The sequence below is a fragment of the Tamandua tetradactyla genome, chromosome 6 (genome assembly GCF_023851605.1).
Source record: "Tamandua tetradactyla isolate mTamTet1 chromosome 6, mTamTet1.pri, whole genome shotgun sequence".
Lineage (NCBI taxonomy): Eukaryota > Metazoa > Chordata > Mammalia > Pilosa > Myrmecophagidae > Tamandua > Tamandua tetradactyla.
In genome coordinates, this window is record NC_135332.1 from 44,804,358 (window position 1) to 44,827,267 (window position 22,910).

General features: G+C 37.0%; 1 protein-coding gene and 1 pseudogene across 10 annotated transcripts in view; both read right to left on the reverse strand.

Moving 5' to 3' along the window:
- Positions 1-22,875, reverse strand: part of ACACA (acetyl-CoA carboxylase alpha) — a 449,622-nt gene extending 426,747 nt beyond the window's left edge. For 5 of the 9 annotated variants that reach the window (XM_077165068.1, XM_077165067.1, XM_077165066.1 and 2 more), the window contains exon 1: positions 22,762-22,873. In XM_077165068.1, the coding sequence (XP_077021183.1) occupies positions 22,762-22,799 (38 nt within the window). In that variant the 5' untranslated portion in view covers positions 22,800-22,873. Of the gene's footprint in view, positions 1-22,761 lie in introns of all 9 variants that reach the window. The other 4 variants (XM_077165070.1, XM_077165071.1, XM_077165072.1 and 1 more) reach the window with 2 other exon arrangements.
- On the reverse strand, positions 3,399-22,858 carry LOC143687778 (FMR1-interacting protein NUFIP1 pseudogene; annotated as a pseudogene). Its single transcript, XR_013177682.1, has 2 exons — positions 22,762-22,858; positions 3,399-19,571 (listed from the first exon to the last, which is right to left on the reverse strand). The product of XR_013177682.1 is annotated as an FMR1-interacting protein NUFIP1 pseudogene (transcript).
- Positions 22,876-22,910: the final 35 nt, after the last annotated feature.

The following is a 22,910-nucleotide window of genomic DNA, read 5'->3' on the forward strand; positions in this document are numbered from 1 at the left end:
TTTTCCTTTTGGTCTCTGAGGCTTGGATTCTCAGAATTTTTTAACAGTTGCTTTAACACTTTCACTTGGACTCTTAGGAGCTCTGCTATGAAGAATCCGATTTTCTGGAAGAACTTCTTCAATCTCTTTTTTTTTCTTTTTAAATTATTATTGATACAACAATGTACAAGCACATTCTTTTTTTTATAATTTATTTTCATTTTTATTCAATGTTTCCAAATGTAAAAAAAAAAAAAAAGGTCAAAGATTCTTACACCAATCATCTCAAATGAGACCATGTAATAAATTCAAAGTGTGTACAACAATCATTTGCCCCACCTCAGTGTTGCTGTTTTATATAGTGTGTAATCAACAGAAAACTGAATGGCATGTGCTTGGTGGAAAATATCACCTGTTTACAAAACATGCAGGACAGTTTCTACACCTCATGTCTGCAAGTCTTTATTTACAATAACTTTTTTGGGGGGAGAGGCACATGGGACAGAACAATTTAGCTGCCCAATTTTATCCAGCTACCACACAAAAAGCACAAATGACGGTCCCAACACTGCAAACTTTGGAGGGCTGAGATAGAAGACATTATTATCTGTGCTAGGTTCAACTGCTTAGCTTGAAAATGTTGGCTTCTTCTCTTAGGAGAAATAAATTTCCTTAGGGCCTTTCCTCTAATTTTGCTAGACTGGGTTCCAGAAGAATCCTCCATAATTTATAGTGTGACAACTGTAATGTATTCTGTTGCATAGAAAAAAGTCGATTATTTGCTAAATGGCACTGAAGAAAATTCTGACCCAAGTGGCACTACTTAGCCTAAATGTTTCTGACCAAAGAAAATTATGCAACAATATTTATAGGTGAACTTTTTAAGAGATAGTTGATAACAATATTGTACATATTTAACATGTCAAATACATAGTTCAAGAGTTTATAAGATACGATCATGCATAATACCTCAAAGAATATCATAAACAAGAGAAATCTTCCCCAAATACTTATGACAGCATTTCAAGTGAAAGCAGTCATATACAAAAACAATCCAGTTTCTCTGTTGTGTTAAATATATAATTTAAAAAACCTTAAGAGATTATTAAAACAAGAAAAAAAAAAAAAAAACCCTAGCCCATTGAAGATTGATACAAAGTGTCACCTGTGGAATTTTAAATGTTTTCTTTTTAAAAAACACCCAGAATAACATAGCCACAGTACAAAGAAAAATATAAAATTCTGGATGATCATATTTGATCACACTACATAATTCAGAATGAAATAATATCATCAGTTATTTTCTACTTTACTCATTCTCTTGACACATTAATTTGTGAACTAAAGTTTATATTTTAGTTCAGCTGCTTTTATGACACAAGGTCTTATCTCAAATTGTGGCACCAACTTTCCTTAAGTGTAACAGCACTCTATTTTTCTAGCAGTAATTTTTCAAAGGTTAAAAATTTTTGGAACAAAACTATTCTAATTTACACTCACTAGTTAAATTTTTACAAAAGGCTTAAGTCTGCATAGAATGATCTTTCACTCTTCCCCATCCTACATCTTAAAGGTTTTCCTCTCATTTGATTGTGACCTGGAAGCATGCACATTCTTAACACACAAACATTCCATACATGGAGTACAATCAAAGGCTCACAATATCATCACATAATTGTATATTCATCACCATGATCATTTTTTAGAACATTTGCATCACTCTAGAAAAAGAAATAAAAAGAAAAAACTCATACATACCATACCCCTTACCCCTCCCTCTCATTGACCATTAGTATTTCCAACTATCCTTTATATATATATTTTTAATTTTAACATTTGTTCTCCCTATTATTTATTCATTTTTAACCCCTATGTTTTACTTATCTGTCCATATCGTAGATGAAAGGAGCATCAGACGCAAAGTTTTCACAATCACACAGTCATACTGAGAAAGCTATATCACTGTACAATCATCTTGAAGAAACATGGCTACTGGAATACAGGTCTACAGTTTCAAGTATTTCCCTCTAGCCTAATATACCATAATCTAAAAAGGGGATATCTTTGCATAAGAATAACCTCCAGGATAATCTCTCAGTCACTGACACTTTATTTTGTCTCATATCTCTCTTTCCCCTTTTGGTCGAGAAGGCTTTCTCAATCCCTTGATGCTGAGTACCAGCTCATTCTAGGATTTCTGTCCCACACTGCCAGGGAGGTTTACACCCATGGGAGTTATGTCCCACATAGAGAGGGGGAGGGCAGTGAGTTTCCTTGCCATGTAGGCTGAGAGAGAGATAGGCCACATCTGACCAACAAAAGAGGTTCTCTGGGGGTGACTCTTATGCCTAATTTCAAGTAGGCTTAGTCTATCCTTTGTGGGGATAAGTTTCATATGAATAAACCCCAAGATTCAGGGCTCGGCCTATAGATCTGGTTGTCCCCACTGCTTGCGAGAATATCCGAAATTCTCTAAATGGGGAGTTGAATTTTCCCCCTTTCTCGCCATTCTCCCAAGGGGACTTTGCAAATACTTTTTTATTAACTGTTCAGATCACTTTGGGATTTATAGGAGCAGCACTCTGGGATTTATTGGGGCATTCCTCTGGACAAACCTACAAAATCTCATGCCCTATTCAAGGTTCCATGTATTTATGGTGTTCAATTAAACTGTTCATATAAGTTATATTAAGAAATGCATTAGTCAAAATACAAATTTTGTACCAAATTAACATTTTCTTGCTTTAGTCTCACACATAAGTTAAAGTTTTAAAATATGAATTACCATCTATTTTCAACACCCTGCAATATTGACATTCCTTTGTTCTTCCTCAAGCAAAAACATTTTTTAATTTGTACATTTAGTCACTATCATTGTACACTCTAGGCAATCCTAGATTATACCATCTTAGTCTTTATCGTATATATTTCCTACTGGGTACATTTGTCCTACCAGCCCTTCTCCCTCTATCATTCTCACATTCAGCTTCATTCGATGTACTAACATTACTACGCTACCATTCGAAGTATTGTCCTATCCATATCTGAATTTTTACAGTCAGTCCTATTGTACAATCTATATCCCTTCAGTTCCAATTACCTAATATCTACCCTATTTCTATCTCCTGATGGTCTCTGTTCTTTTTTTAATTCATTTATTTTTTATTTATGATACATAACCACATACAAACACCAACATTCTTATCATCTTATCATATGATCATTCTGTTCTTCTTATATAATCAATAACTCACACTATCATCACATAGTTGTATATTCATCTTCATGATAATTTCTTAGAACATCTGCATCAATTCAGAAAAAGCAATAAAAAGAAAACAGAAAAAAATTCATTCATACCATACCCCCTACCCCTCCCCTTCACCGATCACCAGCATTTCAATCTACTAAATTTATTTTAACTTTTGTTCCCCCTATTATTTATTTATTTTTAATCCATATGTTTTACTTATCTGTCGATAAGGTAGACAAAAGAAGCATCAGACACAAGGCTCTCACAACCACACAGTCACACTGTGACAGCCATATCATACAATTATCTTCCAGAAACATGGCCACCAGAGCACAGCTCCACATTTTCAGGCAGCTTCCTCCAGCCTCTCCAGTACACATTAACTACACAGGTGATATCTATTCAATGCACAAGAATAACCTCCAGGATAACCTCTGGACTCGGTTTGGAATCTCTCAGCCACTGATACTTTGTCTCATTTTGCTCTTCCCCCTTCTGGTTGAGAAAATTTTCTCAATCCCTTGATGCTGAGTCCCAGCTCATTCTAGGATTTCTGTCCCATGTCACCAGGACTTCTCTACATGGAAGTCATGTTCCATGTAGAAAGGGGGAGGGCAGTGAGTTTGCTTGAGTGTCAGCCGAGAGAGAGAGTTGATGGCCTCTGTTCTTAACCAAATTTCTCCAATTTCATCCATTAAAGTTAGTTCATATCACTGAGACCATACAGTATTAGTCCTTTTGTTTCTGGCTAATTTCTCTCAGCAAAATGTCCTCAAGGTCCATCCTTCATGACTTTATTCTGTCTTGAAGTTGTGTAATATTCCATCGTATGTATATACCACAGCTTGTTTAGCCACTCGTCTGTTGATGGACATTTGGGCTGATTCCATCTCTTGGCAACTGTAAATAATGCTGCAATAAACGCTGGTGTGCAAATGTCCGTTTGTGTAATAGCCCTCATGCCCTTTGAATAGATACCTTGCTGGATCATATGGCATTCTATACTTAGCTTCCTGAGGAACTGCCAAACTGCCTTCCACAGGGGATGTAACATTTCATTTTCCCACCAACAGTGGATAAATGTGCCTCTTTCTCCACATCCTCTCCAGCACTTGCGATTTTGATAACAGCCAATCTGGTGGATGTGAGATGACATCTCATTGTGGTTTTGATTTGTATTTCCCTAATAGCCAAGAGAGTTGAGCTTCTGTTCATGTGCCTTTTAGCCATTTGTGTTTCCTCTTCTGAGAAGTGTCTATTCATGTCTTTTGCCCATTTTGCAATGGGCAAAACTGTAATTTTGCCCAAGTTGTAACTGGCAACTTTTTGTCATTGAGTTGAACAATCTCTTTATATATTCTGAATATTAGACCCTTATCTGATATATCGTTTTCAAATATTGACTCCTATTGGTTAGGCTGTCTTTTTACTTTCTTGACAAAGTTCTTTGATGCACAAAAGTGTTTAATTTTGAGGAGTTACCACTTATCTATTTCTTTCTTCAATGCTTGTACATTAGGTGTAAGATCTAGGAAACTGCCTCCTATTATAAGATTTGTAAGATATCTCCCTGCATTTTCTTCTAAAAGTTTCATGGTCTTAGATCTAACGTTTAGGTCTTTGACCCATTTTGAGTTAATTTTTGTTTAGGGTGTGAAATATGGATCCTCTTTCATTCTTTTGCATGTGGATACACAGTTCTCTAGGCACCATTTATTGAAGAGACTTTTCTGTCCTACGTGAGTTAGTTTGACTGCCTTATCAAAGACCAATCGTCCATAGATGAGGGGGTCTGTATCTGAACACTCTATTCGATTCCATTGGTCAGTATATCTATCTTTAAGCCAGTACCATGCTGTTTTGACCACTGTAGCTTCGTAATACGCCTTAAGTTCAGGTAGTGTGTGACCTCCGACTTCATTTTTCTTTCTCAGGATATTTTTAGCTATTTGGAGTACCCTGCCCTTCTAGATAAATGTGGTTATTGGTTTTTCTATTTTTGAAAAGTAGGTTTTTAGGATTTAAATTAGTACCGCATTGAATCTATAAATCAATTTAGGAAGAATTGACATCTTAAGTATATTAAGTCTTCCAATCCATGAACACAGTTTGCCCCCCTCGACTTATTTAGGGCGTCTGTGATTTCTTCTAGCAATTTCTTGTAGTTTTGTTTATATAGGTCTTTTGTATCCTTAGTTAAATTTATTCATAAATATTTTATGCTTTTGGTTGCAATTGGAATTGGAATTTTTTTTCTTGATTCTCCCTCTCAGATTGTTCAATACTAGTATATAGAAACACTACCCATTTTTGAGTGCTGATCTTGTAACCTGCCACTTTGCTGTACTCTAGCTCTAGTAGTTTTGCTGAGGATTTTTTGGGGTTTTCAACATATAGCATCATATCATCTGCAAACTCTCAAAGGAGAGTTTTACTTCTTCCTTTCCAGTTTTGATGCCTTGTATTTCTTTTTCTTGTCTAATTGCTCTGGCTAGAACTTTCAACAAAAGGTTGAATAACAGTGGTGACAGTGGACATCCTTGTCTTGTTCCTGATCTTAGGGGGAAAGCTTTCAATTTTTCCCAATTGAGGATGATATTAGCTGTGTGTATTTCATCTATTCCCTTTATCATATTGAGGAAGTTCCCTTCTACTCCTATTCTTTGAAATGTTTCCAAAAAGAAAGGATGCTGAAGTTTGTCAAATGCCTTTTCTCCTTCAACCAAGATGATCATGTGGTTTTTCTGCTTTGATTTGTTGATATGGTGTATTCCATTAATTGATTTTCTTATGTTGAACCATCCTTGCATGCCTGGAATGAATCTTACTTGGTCATGGTGTATAATTCTTTTGATGCGCTTCTGGGTTTGCTTTGCAAGAATTTTGTTGAGGATTTTTCATCTATATTCATTTGCGAGATTGGTCTGTAATTTTCTTTTCTTTTTTTTGTCTGGCTTTGGTATGAGGGCAATGTTGGCTTCATAGAATGAGTTAGGTAGCCTTCCTTCCTTTTCAATTTTTTTGAAGAGTTTGAGCAGGATTGGTACTAACTTCCTCTTGAATGTTTAGTAGAACTCACATGTGAAGCCATCTGGTCCTCGACTTTTCTTCTTGGGAAGCTTCTTAATGACTAATTCAATTTCTTAACTTGTGATTGGTTTGTTGAGGTCATCTATTTCTTCTCGAGTCAATGTTGGTTGCTCATGTCTTTCTAGGAAGTTGTCCATTTTATTGACATCATCTACTTTGTTAGCATAAAGTTGTTCATAGTATCCTCTCAATACCTCTTTTATTTCTGTGGGGTTAGTGGTTATGCCTTCTCTTCCATTTCTGATTTTATTTATTTGCATCCTCTCGCTTCTTCTTTTTGTCAACCTTGCTAAGGGTCCATCAATTTTATTGATTTTCTTATAGAACCAACCTCTGGTTTTGTTGATTTTCTTGATTGTTTTCATGTTCTCAATTTCATTTATTTCTGCTCTAATATTTGTTATTTCTTTCCTTTTACTTGCTTTGGGGTTAGTATGCTGTTCTTTCTCCAGTTCTCCAAGTGAACAGTTAATTCCTTGGTTTTGCTCTTTCTTCTTTTTTGATAAAGGGCAATAAATTTCCCTTTCAGTACTGCCTTTCTACATCCCACAAATTTTGATATGTTGTGTTTTCATTTTCATTTTCCTTGAGATATTTACTGATTTTTCTTGTAATTTCATCCTTGACCCACTGGTTGTTTAAGAGTATGTTGTTGAGCCTCAAAATATTTGTGAATTTTCCGGCCCTCTACCTGTTATTGATTTCCAACTTCATTCCTTTATGATCCAAGAAAGTGTTTTCTATGATTTCAATCTTTTAAAATTTATTGAGAATAGCTTTGTGCCCCAGCATATGATCTATCCTTGAGAATGACCTACAGGCACTTGAGAAAAAGGTGCATATTTCTGTTGTGGGGTGTAATGTTTTATAAGTGTCTCTTAAGTCTAGTTCATTTATTGTATTATTTAAATTCTGTTTCTTCATTGATCCTTTGTCTAGATGTTCTGTCCATTGATGAGAGTGGGGAATGGAAGTCTACCAGTATTATGGTAGATGTGTCTATTTCACTTTTCAGTGTTTGCGGTGAGTATTTTGGAGCACTCTGACTTAGAGCATAAATATTTATGATTGTTATGTCTTCTTGGTGAATTGTTTCTTTTGTTAATACATAGTGTTCTTTGTCTCTTTTAATTTTTTTACATTTGAAGTCTAATTTGTTGGACTTGATTATTTTTTGCATGAAATATCTTTTCCCAACCTTTTACTTTCAACCTATGTTTATCCTTGGGTCTAAAATGAGTCTCCTGAAGACAGTATATGATGGGACCTGTTTTTTTAATCCATTCTGCCAGTCTCTGTCTTTTGATTGGGAAGTTTAACCCATTAACATTTAGTGTTATTACTGTAAGGGCCGTACTTTCTTCTACCATTTTGCTTTTGGATTTTACATGCCATATCTAATTTTTCTTCCTTTTACCTTTAGTCATAGTCTTCATTTCTATACTCTTCTCTATACCTCTCTCTCCTGTCTGCCTCCAGTGCTCTTTTTAGCATTTCTTGAAGAGTCAGTCTCTTGGTCACAAATTCAGTGATTTTTTTTGTCTGAAATTGTTTTAATTTCCCCCTCATTTTTTTTTTTCAAAAGCAGAATACACGTTCTTCTCAAGTGCACACAGAACATTTTCTAGGAATAGATCACATGTTTGGCCATCCCCCTCATGTTTGAAGGACAATTTTGCTGGACATACAATTCTTGGTAATTTTTTTTTCATTTAGTATCTTAAATATATCATACCAGTGTCTTCTTGCCTCCGTGGTTTCTGCTGAGAAATCTAGTAATAGTCTTATTTGGCTTCTCTTATATTTGACGGACTGCTTTTCTCTTGCTGCTTTTAAAATTCTCTCTTTTCTTTGACATCTGACATTCTGATTAGTAAGTGCCTTGGAATACATCTATTTGGATCTATTCAGTTAGCAGTATGCTGCACTTTTTGGATCTGAACTTTAAGTCTTTCATAAGAGTTGGGAAATTTTCTAGGTCAGAATTTTTCAGTTCCTGTTTTCTTGTTTCTTACCCTACCTGTATGGTGCTTTTTTTTTTTCTTTTCTTTTCTTTAGGAGGGTCTTCTTATGTAGTATAGACCCCAGTCAGATCTTCCCAGACCAGACTGGCCTCTGCTAAGGAGGAAAGAGTCACCTGCATCAGTTTTCCCTGAAGGTGAGACCCAGCAGGTTGAAAGACTTTCCTATGAAGCCTCTGATCTCTGTGTTTTTCCTATCCTGCTCAGTATGTGGTTTTGTCTGCCTGCACGTCCCACCAGCATAAAGTGATGCGGTACCTTTAACTTCAGCAGGATCTCCGCCCTGGGGGCATGATTTAGAGATAGGCGAGGTTTTAGTATGGCTTTAATCGCTTCAGTTTTCCAGACCCTGGGGTCTGAATTCCGAGGAAGGGATTCCACCTGAGCTGGGTGGCCCCACCTCTCTCCTGGGGAAGGCACAGACTCAGGGAATTAATTCTTTTCACCTGAGGAGCCTCTTCGTTTCTCAGACGAGCTTAATTCCCTTGCCTGGGGCAGCTGGAGCCTGAGAAGCCTTGCAGTTGTATTCAAAGAGCAGTCAAGCTGTAGAAAAACAGCCATACATGCAAAAAACAAAGAAAAGAAAAAAAAATCTTTATCAGAGCAGGACCCCTGTACCTCGGGTTTGCCAATCAAGAGTTTAAGTTGGTACATTGCTCTAAGTATTTCCAGATCCTATGTGCCCCCTTCTTTCCTTCAGCGCTCAGATCCTTTCAAGTATTTTATGTTGCCCAATCCAAGAAAAAATCCTTTTTTTTCCCACCAGCCTTACCCCCTCTGCGCTGGGGCAAAAGCCAGCAACCTCAGCTTTCACTCGAGGTTCAGCTGAGCTGGGGATCTAACTTTAGTGGTCAGAATTTGTTAATTAATCCCACAATTCAAGCTTGGTTGAGCTCAGCCCCCGCTGTTAGTCAAGTCTCTTTCCTTTCCTCTCTGGAAACCACTCTGTGGGGGAGGGGCACCGGCTTCAGTTCTGGGTGGGATCACAGCTGGTCCAGGTTGTCCAGACTTGGGTACGCTGTGTGTCTGGTCACAGATGTGGCCCCAGCAGTTGTTCTGTACTGTTCCTGGCAATTTACCAGCTGCTCTGCAGGACAAACTAAATTCTACACCTCACTAAGCTATCATCTTCACTCAGTCATCCCAATAAACCTCTTCAATCTTGATGGGAGTTTCTTCCAGCTCATTTTCTGATCCTGTAAGACTTCCACAGCTGCACAACAGTGAGCCCAGGGCTGGATCACTTCCTTCATTTCACAACAGTATTTTGTGGTTTCTCCTCATCAGACTCCAAATCACTGTTTGCCAAAACACCAAGGGGAACTGCATTTGCCTGAGGTAAACCTTCAGTTTTTGAATCATACATAAGATTGCTTGGTCTAATAGTTGCTTCATGAGCAGCAGGATCATTTTTCTATTTGCGATGTTTGCCAGGACTTCTGTTCTTTGCCATCTGTGAATGTCTGGATAGCCATGTCATCTTGTTATACTATGTCATTGTCAATGCTTCTCCTTACTTTTCCTTTTCAAATTGTATTTTTTTCTTCCTTCCAATACTGGCCATAGTTGGGTAGTTTTTTCTTCGTTCTTCCCTCTATTTTGCAATCTCCTCTAGCATATCTACCTTGGGTCTTCTTCATACCAGAAGCATACATATTTTGCCAATGGAACTGGGCAATCTTCACATGTGCAATAAAAGAGCATTCTATGTAAGGTCATTTTGTATGTTCAGTCATGTGTTTAACATATTTTTCTTGATTTTTAAAGGCCTGATCCCAGGTATCACAAAAATACAGAAAAAACTGGTTCCTTTCTTTCTCTTTTTTTTTTTTTTCTGCTTTCTATTGAGAGGGAGGTTGAAATCAGTGAAGTTTGCATCATACTTTCTTGGATAATAAGAATGTTTAGCATGAGGGTTTTGGGACTTCTGAAGGTGTGGAAATGTTTCAGGAGTCTGTCTCCAATACCATGATGCCAAAGCTTGGAAATTCCAGGAAGGCTGGACATTGAGTTGAGGCTGAGAATCAAGGGCGACTGGGCGTCCAAGCAGGGCTGTGCCCCAGGAAGAAGCTGGGTGTCAAAGGGGGTCAGCACCCCAGGGACGGGGGTATAGATGTGTATGGGAGGAAGGCTCTGACTCAACAGTGGGAGGCAAGGACTAAGGCAGAAGCAGAGGCAGCTTCAACATTGCCCAGAGCACCCAGTTGTACTGCCATGGGGCAGTGTTGTTCAGCGACTCTGATGTGGGGTTCAGCTCAGACATGCCACGGAGGAGCCACAAAACCACTATTCGGTTTAGCCATGCCATCCATTAGGTCAGGAACCTAGCCTGTGAGTTCTCCTACTGTTTTTAAGTTGCCCTTTTTTGAGGTTCAGCACTCATTCTGTTATTGCAACACTAATTTTTTTCTAGAGCTCTGTAAAAGATGGTTGTGTTAGGTTTCATTTGTTGTTTAAAACTTCTCTTGTGGGAAGAAACTCTGGGACATCTCGCTACATCATCATGACAGATTCATTTTTCCAGTTATCACTTTTTAATCTTTACCTTGATGAGTTCTTTAGTATTTGGCACTACTGACAAATCCATTTTTTCTCATTATACACTCAGTGCTAGATTTTTGAGTAGTGAATAAACGTGAACATAAAGTACTAGCAAAACAGGGGTGCCAAAATAATAATAAACATACACACAGTTATATGACATTTAATTTAAAAACAATCAAGGAGGTCATAAAAGGAAAATTCAGAACTTTTGGTTGGGCTTTCTTTATAACTATTTTATAGTTTATCAAATTTTGGGTTTAAATTACATGGGAGACCATATTTTCAGTTATTTAGGGTCCTACAGAGAGTTTTTTTTTTTTTTTTTGTATAATGTAAACTGACATTTTGGTTAATAAGATCTTTTTAAATGCAATTTTATTGATATATATTATACATTCACATACCATATAATCACCCAAAATGTACGATCAGTGGTTCACACAATCATCATATAGCTGTGCATTCATTATCACCTACAGGGCCTTAAGGAGGCTCTGCTAACTTTCTCCTCCCCTATCTTTACTGGTACTTTTCTCTCAAATCTATTTCTCTCTGTCTGTGCTATGGGCTTTTCCTTATGTCTGGACTGTTATTGTTTTTTAAGTTTCTATTCTTTACCCTTCTCTTCTCTTTTTCCTCTCAATGACCTCAGGCAATCTCATCCTCTCCCGACTTCAAAATTCCCATGAATTTGCTATTGACTTCTTAATCTATATCCCTATCCTACATTTCTACCTTGGGTTTTGAATCTGTCTTGTGAACATTACCCAATTACCTTACTCAAGACATGCAGAACAAAACCCGCTCTTTTCTCTTTATGTTCCCTCTCTCTCTCTCTTTTTTTTTAACCAATGGAAGAAAGGTTATTTCATCTGTAACTGAAATTTTCTGTAGTGCAAAATTTAATTCAACCTATCTGTACAGCTCATTTGAACAACTGAGACACAGGGAGCACAGAATAAGAAAGAGGTCCTTTAATCTTGTATAGATTAGCGTAATGCCTGGATACATCCTAGAGTGTATGTGTGTGTGTATATATATATTTTTTTCCAATTTAATTTATTTTGTATTATTAAACCAAAACAACATACAAATGTGAGCATTTTTAACATACAAACATTCCATGTGTCGTGTACAATCAATGGCTCACGATATCATCACATAGTAATATATTCATCACCACGATCATTTTTTAGAACATTTGCATCACTCCAGAAAAAGAAATAAAAAAAAGAAAAAACTCACACATTCCATACCCCTTACCTCCCCCTCATTGACCACTAGTATTACCATCTACTCAACAGAATTTACATGTTCCCTCTCTAGATGAGTATCATCATCACCCACCCAATCAAGCTGGAAATCTGAGAATTTTCTTAAATTCTATAACCTTATTCACTTGTCTCCCCATAACTAATTAATTCTTAAACATCTTAAATCCTTTTCTTCTTCCTCATTCCCATTCTGATTGTATTACTTCAAGCCATTACTTGGACTTCAGCAACTCCTGGCCTTTTATTTTGCCTCTTTTCAGTCCATACCACTGCCAGAGAAATAGTTCTAAAGCCCAGATTAGTGATAACACCATTTCCATATTAAAAATGCTTCACTGACTCCCCAAGCCCTTTGGAGTAAAACAAAAAGCATCTATAGTCTGAATTCTGTCTAGCTGTGCAAATTCATGTACAGTGACTGTTCTAGTTTGCTAGCTGCCAGTATGCACTGTACCAGGAATGGAATGGCTTTTTAAAAGGGGAATTTAATAAGTTGCTAGTTTACAGTTCTAAGGCCAAGAAAATGTCCCAATTAAAACGAGTCTATAGAAATGTCCAATCAAAGGCATCCAGAGAAAGATACCTTGGTTCAATAAGGCCGATGAAGTTCAGGGTTTCTCTCTCAAGCGAGAAAGCACATGGCGAACACAGGGCTTCTCTCTTAGCTGGAAGTGCACATGGCGAACATGGTGTCATCAGCTAGCTTTCTCTCCTGGCTTCCGGTTTCAAGAAGCTCCCTGGGAGGTGTTGTCCTTCTTCATCTCCAAAGGTCACTGGCTGGTGGACTCTCTGCTCTCTCTGAATCTCCTAGCTTTCTCTTTGTCATTCTCTTTTATAGGATTCCAGTAAACTAATCAAGACCCACCCAAATGGGTGGCGACACATCGCCACCTAATCCAGCTTAACAACCATTTTGATTGAGTCACATCTCCAGGGAGATGATCTAATTACAGTTTCAAATATGCAGTGCTGAATAGGGATTAGAAGAAATGGCTGCCTTTATAAAATGGGATTAGGATTTAAGCATGGCTTTTCTAGGGTACATACATCCTTTCAAACCAGCACAGTGACCCTCTTTTTTTTTGTTTTCTATACTCTAGTCATATAAACAAACTGGCCATGGTATTTTATGCTTCCAGGCCTTTGTATAATTTGTTCTTTCTGTTTTGAAGTTCCTTCCCACATTCTCTAAGACTTACCTCATCATTTCCTGGATACCTACTCCTTAATTCTTGCTAGAATTGACTGATCCCTTCTTGGGGCCCTCAGCAAACCAAACACATCTTTGCAATAGCATGTATTATCTTGTCTTACAATTGTTTGCATATGTATCGTCTCCCTAACTGGACAGTAAGCTTCTGGAGAGCAGAGACTGTTTTACTGAGAACCTAGCATAGTCCTTGACCCACAGCAGGTCTCAATAAATACTCATTGAATGAATGAATAAACATTTACTGATGCTCTAGAAGTTTCAATTGTATAGGTATGTGTAGAAGGCTAGCAGGCTGTCTGTCAAGAGGCCTCTCAGACTGTTTTATAGGCTTAGCAACCCTAATTTTCCAGACATAGAGAATGGTCCCATCATTCGGGAGATTAATACTAACCAAGCTCATACGTAAAATCAGAATGCCAATTTATTAATCTACAATGAGAAATATAGCTGTTATGTGCAAAAAAATACTACCCTTTGCATTACAAGCATATCCTGACCCTGAAGGTAGGCCTTTATGGGGGGCTACAGCATTGACATATCATTCTTTAACCCATGCACTCTCAATGGTGGAGAAAAAGATCTTATTCTTAAGAGATTAAAAAAAAAAGTCTTATTCTTTTGATATGTAAAGCACAGATACACAAATAGTGCATTAACAGATAAACAGTGTATTTGTGGTCTGAAAACTGTGTGTGGGAATGATTAGGGGGAAAAACGCCTAAAACAGGATTCTTAGAGGGAGGTAACAATGAAAAAAGGTTAAGATACACTGATTTAACTCCTATATTGACTCTTTGTAAGGGATAAGAATAAGAGGAGTTAATTCCAATTTCAAATATTCAATGGCATCAGGTTGATAAGGTGTCTCTATATTCTATAAAGGGAAAGTAATACTTGAAATTCACTGGCCAAGACTTTCTTCCATGAATGGGCATTAAGAAAGTTGGCTTCCACAGGCTTCATCTCTTCTAGTACCAATAAACCCCTATCTCTTTCAGGTTGATTCACCCTTCTTTTAGATATGCTAATACTTATCTTGTATTTCTCTGGAGTCATTCTATTTCCTAAAGTAGCTTTACATAAATCTCTGCTGGGATTCATTAACTTCTGAGATTGTAAAAAGTCACAGTTAGGGATTGGATTTGAAAGTTTTAATCTCTGCTGCTTGCTTATATTTTGTGCATTAGTTTCTGCATCGGTAAAATGGGAGTAACAATACCTATGTCCTTACTTTTGGAAAGGAAAGGGTATTTTAGGAACTAAAATGAGAAAATATATACAGAAAGCCTTGAACATAGTAGTTATTTTTAGTACCCTATGTCATTTTGAAGAGTATGCGCGTGTGTTCAAGCGCATGACTAAATAATAATCAGTTTCAGAGAAACTGTGATCCTTGGCATGGTTATAGAAACTAGAAAATTAATTTTAAAAAAACACCAAAAATGTGTTTGGCAGGGTAAAAATAACCCATAACAATCATTTAGGTCAACAGCTTAACATTTAAGACCTAATTATCATGCAGCACAATAACAATTACTTGTATCATTTAATATGCATCAGATTATACTTGCTGTAAATTTGATCAGAATAGTAAAGTACTCACTGTACTCTAAAGAACACTCTTTGCAGTTAATTGCTCATAATGCTTAAGTTTGTTCACTATTTACACTAATTAAACAATGCGTAGTTCCTGAGTTGTTCTTCATTTGAGGCAAAGCTGGATAATCCATCCTAGATTATAATTAAACATTTGCCCTGGACTTGTAAGATAATGTACACTTTCCTTAGTTTTCTACAGTACGGATGATGCTAAAGAAGCAGGCAGCAAAAGATATTGCCTGATATCCTGTAGAATCATTATCTTGATTCAAATAATGAAAAACTCTAACGCTAAGTACTATCAACCTAGCCTTGAGCAAGTTACAGACAACCCCCAAGATTACCCTGTGGAGCATTTCTAAAATTAAAATCACAATAATAATTTATTTGACTCCCACCACTAACTAGGAACTATACAAACGTCATCACAAGTTTATAAAACTCCTATAAATTATGTATTTTTATTTCCATTTTACAAATGAAGAGAAAGTCACAGGAAGATAAAAATTTGCCTAAATTCTTGAATGTGTAAGGGATGAAGACAGGATTCAAATTCAGGAAGACTCCTTCAATTATATTAAACTGTGCCAGGTCCCTTACCAATTATATTTCAAACATTTATTGGGTGCTATTTGGTTGCAAAGGAGCAAAAATTGCTTGACACCTAATGACGCAAAATACTTCAAGGAGCCTATTTGACAGTCAGAATGTGGTAACCCTTAATATCAGGCTGAAAAGCATGCAACTAGGCTGCCTGGACGACATTTTAAAATTCTCACCAACAGAAGTCACTCAGCAACAGTGAATTCTAGTTCACCCAACTTTTTGGATTCAACAGAAAGTCTGGTGACTCATGAGAGACACACTTTTTGTAGATCAGAGAGAAGTCAGTGGAATTTAGAAGAGGCAGAAGAGATGGGTAACAAAGGTCTGAAGTCATAGAAACTCTATAAAATGGCCATGTCATTATGAAAATGCTCATATTTGCTGAACCTTCAGTTTTAAACATTAAAAGACAGTGTAGGGCAAGCCACAGTGGCTCAGCAGGCAGAGTTCTCACCTGACATGCCAGAGACCGGATTCCCAGTAACTGCCCATGTAAAAAAATAAAAATAAATAAAAATAAGGAAGCAGTGTAGTAGTTATGTTTGGACAGGCCTTGTTTCAATTCTGGCTGTGCCATCTAATAAGTGAATGAATTTGGGTAAAGTAGTTTTACTCTGTGGAGCCTCACTTTCCTCATCTGTAATATGGGGTATAGGAGGGCCCTTCAACAGAGGTTTTTTTTTTCGCCACTTCTTTACCACATTAGTCAGGGTTCTCTAGGGAAACAGAACCAACAGGGGATAGTTGCATATATTAAGATTTTATATAAGTGTCTCATGCAACTGTGGGAATAGATGAGTTCAAATTCCATAGAGCAGGCTGCAAATTGGCAATTACAACTGTTTTTGATGAATTCCTCAGAAGAAGCTAGTTGGTTGAAGTAAAGATGAAAAGTCTGTCTTCTGACTGCTGAAGTCATCATTTCTCCTTTAAAAGCCTTCAAGTGATTGGATGAAATGTCTCTCATTCTGAAGAAACTCTCCTTAGTTGATTGCAAATATATTTAGCCATAAATGCAAGCAACTTACTGATGATTTAAATGAAATGTCTTCACATCAGGTATCAGGTCAGTGTTTGCTTGACCAGACAGCTGGGCACCATTCTCTGGCCAAGTTGACACATGAAACTAACCATCACATTACGTTTGAAATCTGTAGGGATCCTTTTTTAAAAAAATTTTATTATTATGGTAACATACACACAACATAAATTTTCCGGCTTTAACCACTTTCAAGCATACAATTCAGTGGCATTGATCACATTCCCGATGTTGTGCTACCACTACCACCATTTCATACCCGAACTCTTCCATCACCGACATCAGGCAGACCACAGTGCTGGAAAAATGGCTATGTGCAGACCTTCGATTTTCTAAAAGTTGATTAGCAGAGACAACCGAAATGAAATACAAGTGAAGGCAACAATTTACAACAATCTTAAGTCTGCCTTTGAAAAAATTTAAAAAGCATTATTGTTTAGTTTGTGGGTCACTTTGGTGAAACTAACTGATAATAACTGACCAAATTTTCAAGTCCAGGAGTTGACTAGGATCTTACTCTTGGAAAGGAAAGGAAGTTGAGAACTTGGTAGCAACTGCACATCACCAGTATCCTATACTGGCAGACCTAGTAAACAAATATCTTGCTTCTTCACCAATCTTAATTAAAGTGGGAATCTTTCTTATAGTGAATAGATAGTAGTGACCATGGCAACAATGTAGCAACTGACAGTGCTAAGAAATTACTGTACTTGCTCACATATCAAGATTTAAAAATGCAGTATTAATTTTTAAATAAAATTATAACAACTTAAAAATGTGGAAAATATCTCAGATTTATTCTTTCAAAATATTTTTATTGACAAATCTTCACACACATATAGCCCATACATGGTGTATAATCAATGGCTCACATCATCATCATATAGTTGTGCATTCATCACCATGATCATTTTTGAACTTGCATCATTCCAGAAAAGGAAATAAAAAGGAAAAAACTCATATATACCATACCCCTTATTCCTCCCTTTTATTGACCACTAGTATTTCCCTTTACTCAGAAGAAAACTTTTTGACAATATATTTCATAACCTTCTTCTGGAAGAAATTAGGATGCCTGATAAAAATGCTTAAGCAATTCTCTGATACTCTAGATGAAATTAAGCCCCTTTCAAGGAAACTAGCCATTCTCCTCCCACCCCCAGCTGGCCTAAGGTCAGAAGTCTAGTGATCTGCAGCCAGCCACCCTTTCTGCTTGTGTCCAGTCTAAGAACAATCATCTAATATCTTGCTTCCCAGAAAACATCTTGACCAAGAGGGGATACTGCAATGGAACTGTGGCATGTGCTCATCATTATATTTTCTGAAAAGACTGCCTCTGTCTCAGATTTATTCTTAAATCCCAGAATTTCACTCTATGATGGTAATATTTAGCTTCCGCTGAATATTAATTTTAATACTGGGCCAAAATACATTTTCAGTGCATTTATAGTATGTGTTAAGGCCTTGGGTATTGACAGGTGATTGAAATACAACTCCTTGTCTCACAGAACTTACAGTATAATAAGGGGAGAAATAAGAAAACTGGCATTACTGCTAAAATTGTATAGAGTTTGTATTTGGGCTGATCATAACGTTTGGTAATAGATGGTGGTGACAGCAGCACAACATTGTAAATGTAACTAACAGTACTGAATTATATATTTGAATGTGGTTAAAAGGGGAAATTTTAGGTTATATATATGTTACTAGAATAACAATTTTTAAAACCATAAGACTGTACCACACAAATAGTGAACTGTATTGTAAATGATGGACTATAGTTAATAGTACAACTATAAATATGTTCTTTCATGAATTTTAACAAATGTACCACACAAATGCAAGGTGTAAATAATAGGGTGGTATATGGGAACTCTGTATTTTATGCATGATTTTTCTTTAAACCTACAACTTCTTTAATGAAAAAGAGAAAAAGAAAATAGGCAATTAGTCATCTCCACTATGACAGGTTAATACAGAGTGTATAGGAAACATGTAAGAGGGCTACTTAATTCAAACTTGGGGGTGCGTGTGTCAGAAGAGGTGTTCCTCAGGAAATGATGTCTAAGTTGAGATAGGAGGTACTTTGGCAAACAAAGTGTTATAGCTTGAATCATGTTCCCCATAAAGACATGTTCAGGTCCTAATCTCAGGTCCTGTGGATGAGAACCCATCTGTAAATAGGATCTTTGAAGACATTATTGGCTAAGGAGAGGCCAAACTGTATTAGGACAGGCCTTGATCCAATATTACTGGGGTCTTTGCAAGCAGAGGAAATTTGAACACAGTAGGAACAGAGGAAACAGATGGCTATGTGAGAAGTAGTGACTGAGTTACAGGATTGCAAGCAAGCTATCACTAGAACACTATGGACTTCAGAGAAAACATATTTCTGCCAACACCTTGATTTTGGACTTCTAGTCTCTAAAACTGTAAGACAATAAATTCCTATTTAATCCAAGTAGTCTGTGGTACTTTGTAATAGCAGCCTCTCCGACTAAGACAGGAGGTTTGTAAGCAACAGTACAAAAGGGGAATTGGAGGTACTTCAGTCCGTCTGGAGAAAGGAGTTAAAGACAGGGTAGTGATGATAAAGAAATTGGCGGATGACAGATTCTGAAGGATCTTTTACAAAGCATGACCATTATTGTACAAACTGAAACACTTTTGAGGGTGATATGCAGTGATATTAACAATTACATGAGTAAAATAGGATCATCCTGAGCAAATCATGACTTATGGTCACCTATTTACATGCCATGTTCAGGTGCTGGAACCCCCAATGAAAGCAGAGTGCACATCTTCTCTTTTTACCTTACCTACTTTGCCTGAGTAACTTCATCCCTACCCTTGCGTTTGTTGGCTTGTTGCATGAATATTTGTTGAGGACACGCTTCTGAACACTGACGTTTCAAAGAAGACACCGACAGTCCTTGTCTTCAAGAAGCTCTAACTAAGGAAAACACACATCCAAACAAATAACTCTAATACAATTATACAGTTTCAGCCTTGACCTCTCCCCTGAGCTCCAGTTATCATCTTCACTTAGATTGCAAAACACAGACCCAAACCAGAACTTTAAATTTGTCTTCCAAATCTGTTCTTCCTTCGACACTTCCTTAATCACTTATCACTATTACTACTGTTTAACTTCTCCACATCTGTCTTAAGCACACTGACCAAACTGACTTACAATCTAATGAAGGCCTATCAACATGTGAAAAAGTAAAATAATTTCCAGGTGCTTGAATGCTGTTTTAAAAGAACAGATCTCATTATTATTCGGGACTTTTTTTTTCCCCACAATGGCACAACATCGATGACTCATATTCAGTTGACTGACAATTCTGACTTTCAGATTTTCATATACACCCTAGCCAGTCTCAAAAAAGTTTCAGGTTAGGTGAGAAAGGTACAAAGAATTTCCTGTCTGACCCTATCTCCAGCTTGTGGAGTAGGTGGGAGTGGTTGTAAAGGTTTAGGTGGAATGTCTACATTAATAAATTATCTGTTAAACAACTGCTGAATAAAAGCACAATTTATGCTTTAAAGGGCAGTTTTTATGCTTCTATTGTCTATTTTCCATGCAGCTGCCAGAGTGATCCTTTTAAAACAAATGCGATCACTCCTTTGCTCTTAGCATTCCATGGCATTCAATCACATCCTGATAGAATCCAAAGTCCATTATAGCTTATCAGATGATATACAACTGGGCTCCTGTTTGTGTTTTTCACCTTATCTCTTTAATTTGCTATATGTTACATTACAGTCCCACTGATCTCCTTGCTGTTTATCTAACATGCCAAGCAAGTCTTCCTATCTCAGTGACATTACACTTGCTGTGTCTCTTCTCTGAGAATAGTTTCCCTCTAGAAATCCATATACCTCTCTGTCTCTCACTAAATGATTGGATTTCTGTTTATGTGCCACCTCCATTGAGAGGTCTTCTCTGTCTACTTTAGCTAAAAGAGCACCCCCACATATCACTTCTGATATTTTTTTCATAGGCTATCCAAAGTATACAATCAATGGCTCACAATAATATCACATAGTTGCATAGTCATCACCATGATAATTTTTAGAACATGTGAATCACTCCAGAAAAAGAAATAAAAAGGAAAAATAAAAAATCCATACATCCATACCCCTTACCCCTCTTCTCACTGACCACTAGTATTGCCATCTACCCAATTTTTTTTTACCCTTTATCTCTCTCCAATTATTTATATATTTTTTGCCCTAATTTTTTAACTCATCTGCCCATACCTTGGATAAAGGGAGCATCAGCCACTAGGTTTTCACACTCACATGGTCATGTTGTAAAAGCTATATAGTTAAACAATCATCTTCAAGAGTCAAGGTTAAACAATTAAAAATAAAAAATAAATGAAAAAAAAAGAGTCAAGGCTACTGGGTGTCTGATGCTACTTTTATGCAGGGTATGGACAGATGAGTAAAAAATATGGATAAAAAATAAACAAATAATAGGGGGAACAAAGGTTAAAATAAATTGAGTAGACTGAAATACTAGTAGTCAGTGAGAGGGAGGGGTAAGGGGAATGGTATGTATGAGTTTTTCTTTTTATTTCTTTTACTGGAGAGATGCAAATGTTCAAAAAGATGATCGTGGTGATGAACACACAACTATGCGATGATATTGTGAGCTATTGATTGTACACCATGTACAGGATCGTTTGTATGTTTGCTTGTTAAGGTTTACAATAAGAATCAAGGCTACTAGAATACAGTTCAACAGTTTCAGGAACTTCCCTCTAGCCATTTCAATATACCACAAACGAAAAAGGGACATCTGTATAATGCATAACAACAACCTTCAGGATAACCTCTTGACTCTGTTTGAAATCTCTCAGCCACTAAAATTTTATTTTGTCTCATTTCTCTCTTCCCCTTTTGGTCAAGAAGGCTTTCTCAATACCATGATGCCAAAGTTCCAGCTCTGGGAGACATGTCCCACCTTGCCAGGGAGACTTACACTCCTGAGAGTTATGTCCCACGTAGTGGGGAGGGCAGTAAGTTCTACCTGCCAAATTGGGTTAGAGAGAAAGGCCATATCTGAGCAACAGAAGAGGTTCTCTGGGGATGACTCTTAGGCATAATTATAACTAGGCTTATCTTTTTCTTTGCAAAATAAGTTTCATACGAGTAAGTCCCAAAAGCGAAGGATCAGCCTATTAAACTGGTTATCCCCAATGCTTGTGAGAATATAAGGAATTCCCCAGATGGGGAAGTTTAATATTCCTTCCTTTCTCCCAGTCCTCCAAGGGTACTTTGCAAATACTTTTTTATTCTCTGCCTAAATTATTCTGGGATGTATCAGGGCATCACAATAACCTGCACAAACACACAAAATCTCACACCCTATTCAAGATTCCATTTTCCATAGAATTTACTACTTACCTGGCATTACTTATTATTTGGCAACATACCACCTGTATTGCTTATTGTCAAATTCCCCCCACTACACTATGAGCTCCATAAGGCAGAAATTATTTTTTGTCCACTATTAAATTCCCAGCACCTAGAGCAGTGTCTGTTCACTAACTAATTTTTCAAAGGAATGAGTAATAGATTTTCAGGATACATAAAATGTAAAACTATCTATAATATATTTGTTGTCCTCATGAATAGGAAAATGTCTGGAACGGCGCATATCAAAATGTTAATTGTTTATGGAATGTGGTGGGAGCTGAGTTTTACATTGTTTTTGCTCATATGGTTTTTTTTTTAACAATACATTTATATAACTTATCTAAAAAAATCAATAAAGAGTTAGCACAAGCAGAAAGTATAAATGAATTTCTGAAAGAGGTAGGGACAATTTATCAAAGACAGAGTTGTAAACAGATGTAACAGCATAACGGTTACGAAAAACCAGGATTTGAGTCCCCTTCTCCAACACTTCCTAGCAGTGTGATTCCAAGTTATTTATATGGCCAGAGCCTCAATTTCTTCACCTGTAAGATGAGGGTAACAATAATGCTTAACTCATAAGATTGTTTTTGCAGATTAAATGAGACAATGTGTGTAAACTGCTCTGTACAATGCCTGGCATGCAATAAGCACTGGACAAATAGTAGCTATTATAATAATTAGTAGTAGTAACAAGAGATGTTGGGACATACCTAGCCCTCAAGATTGACATCACTGTAGACCACTGCATCTCTCATTGCGCCTCAATTTGGGCTTCTGACGCACAAAGGGCGGATGGTTCTTTCCAAGGAAGAGAATTTCGACGTTCCAGAAGCATCTGATTAAAATGTACCTTGTTCAT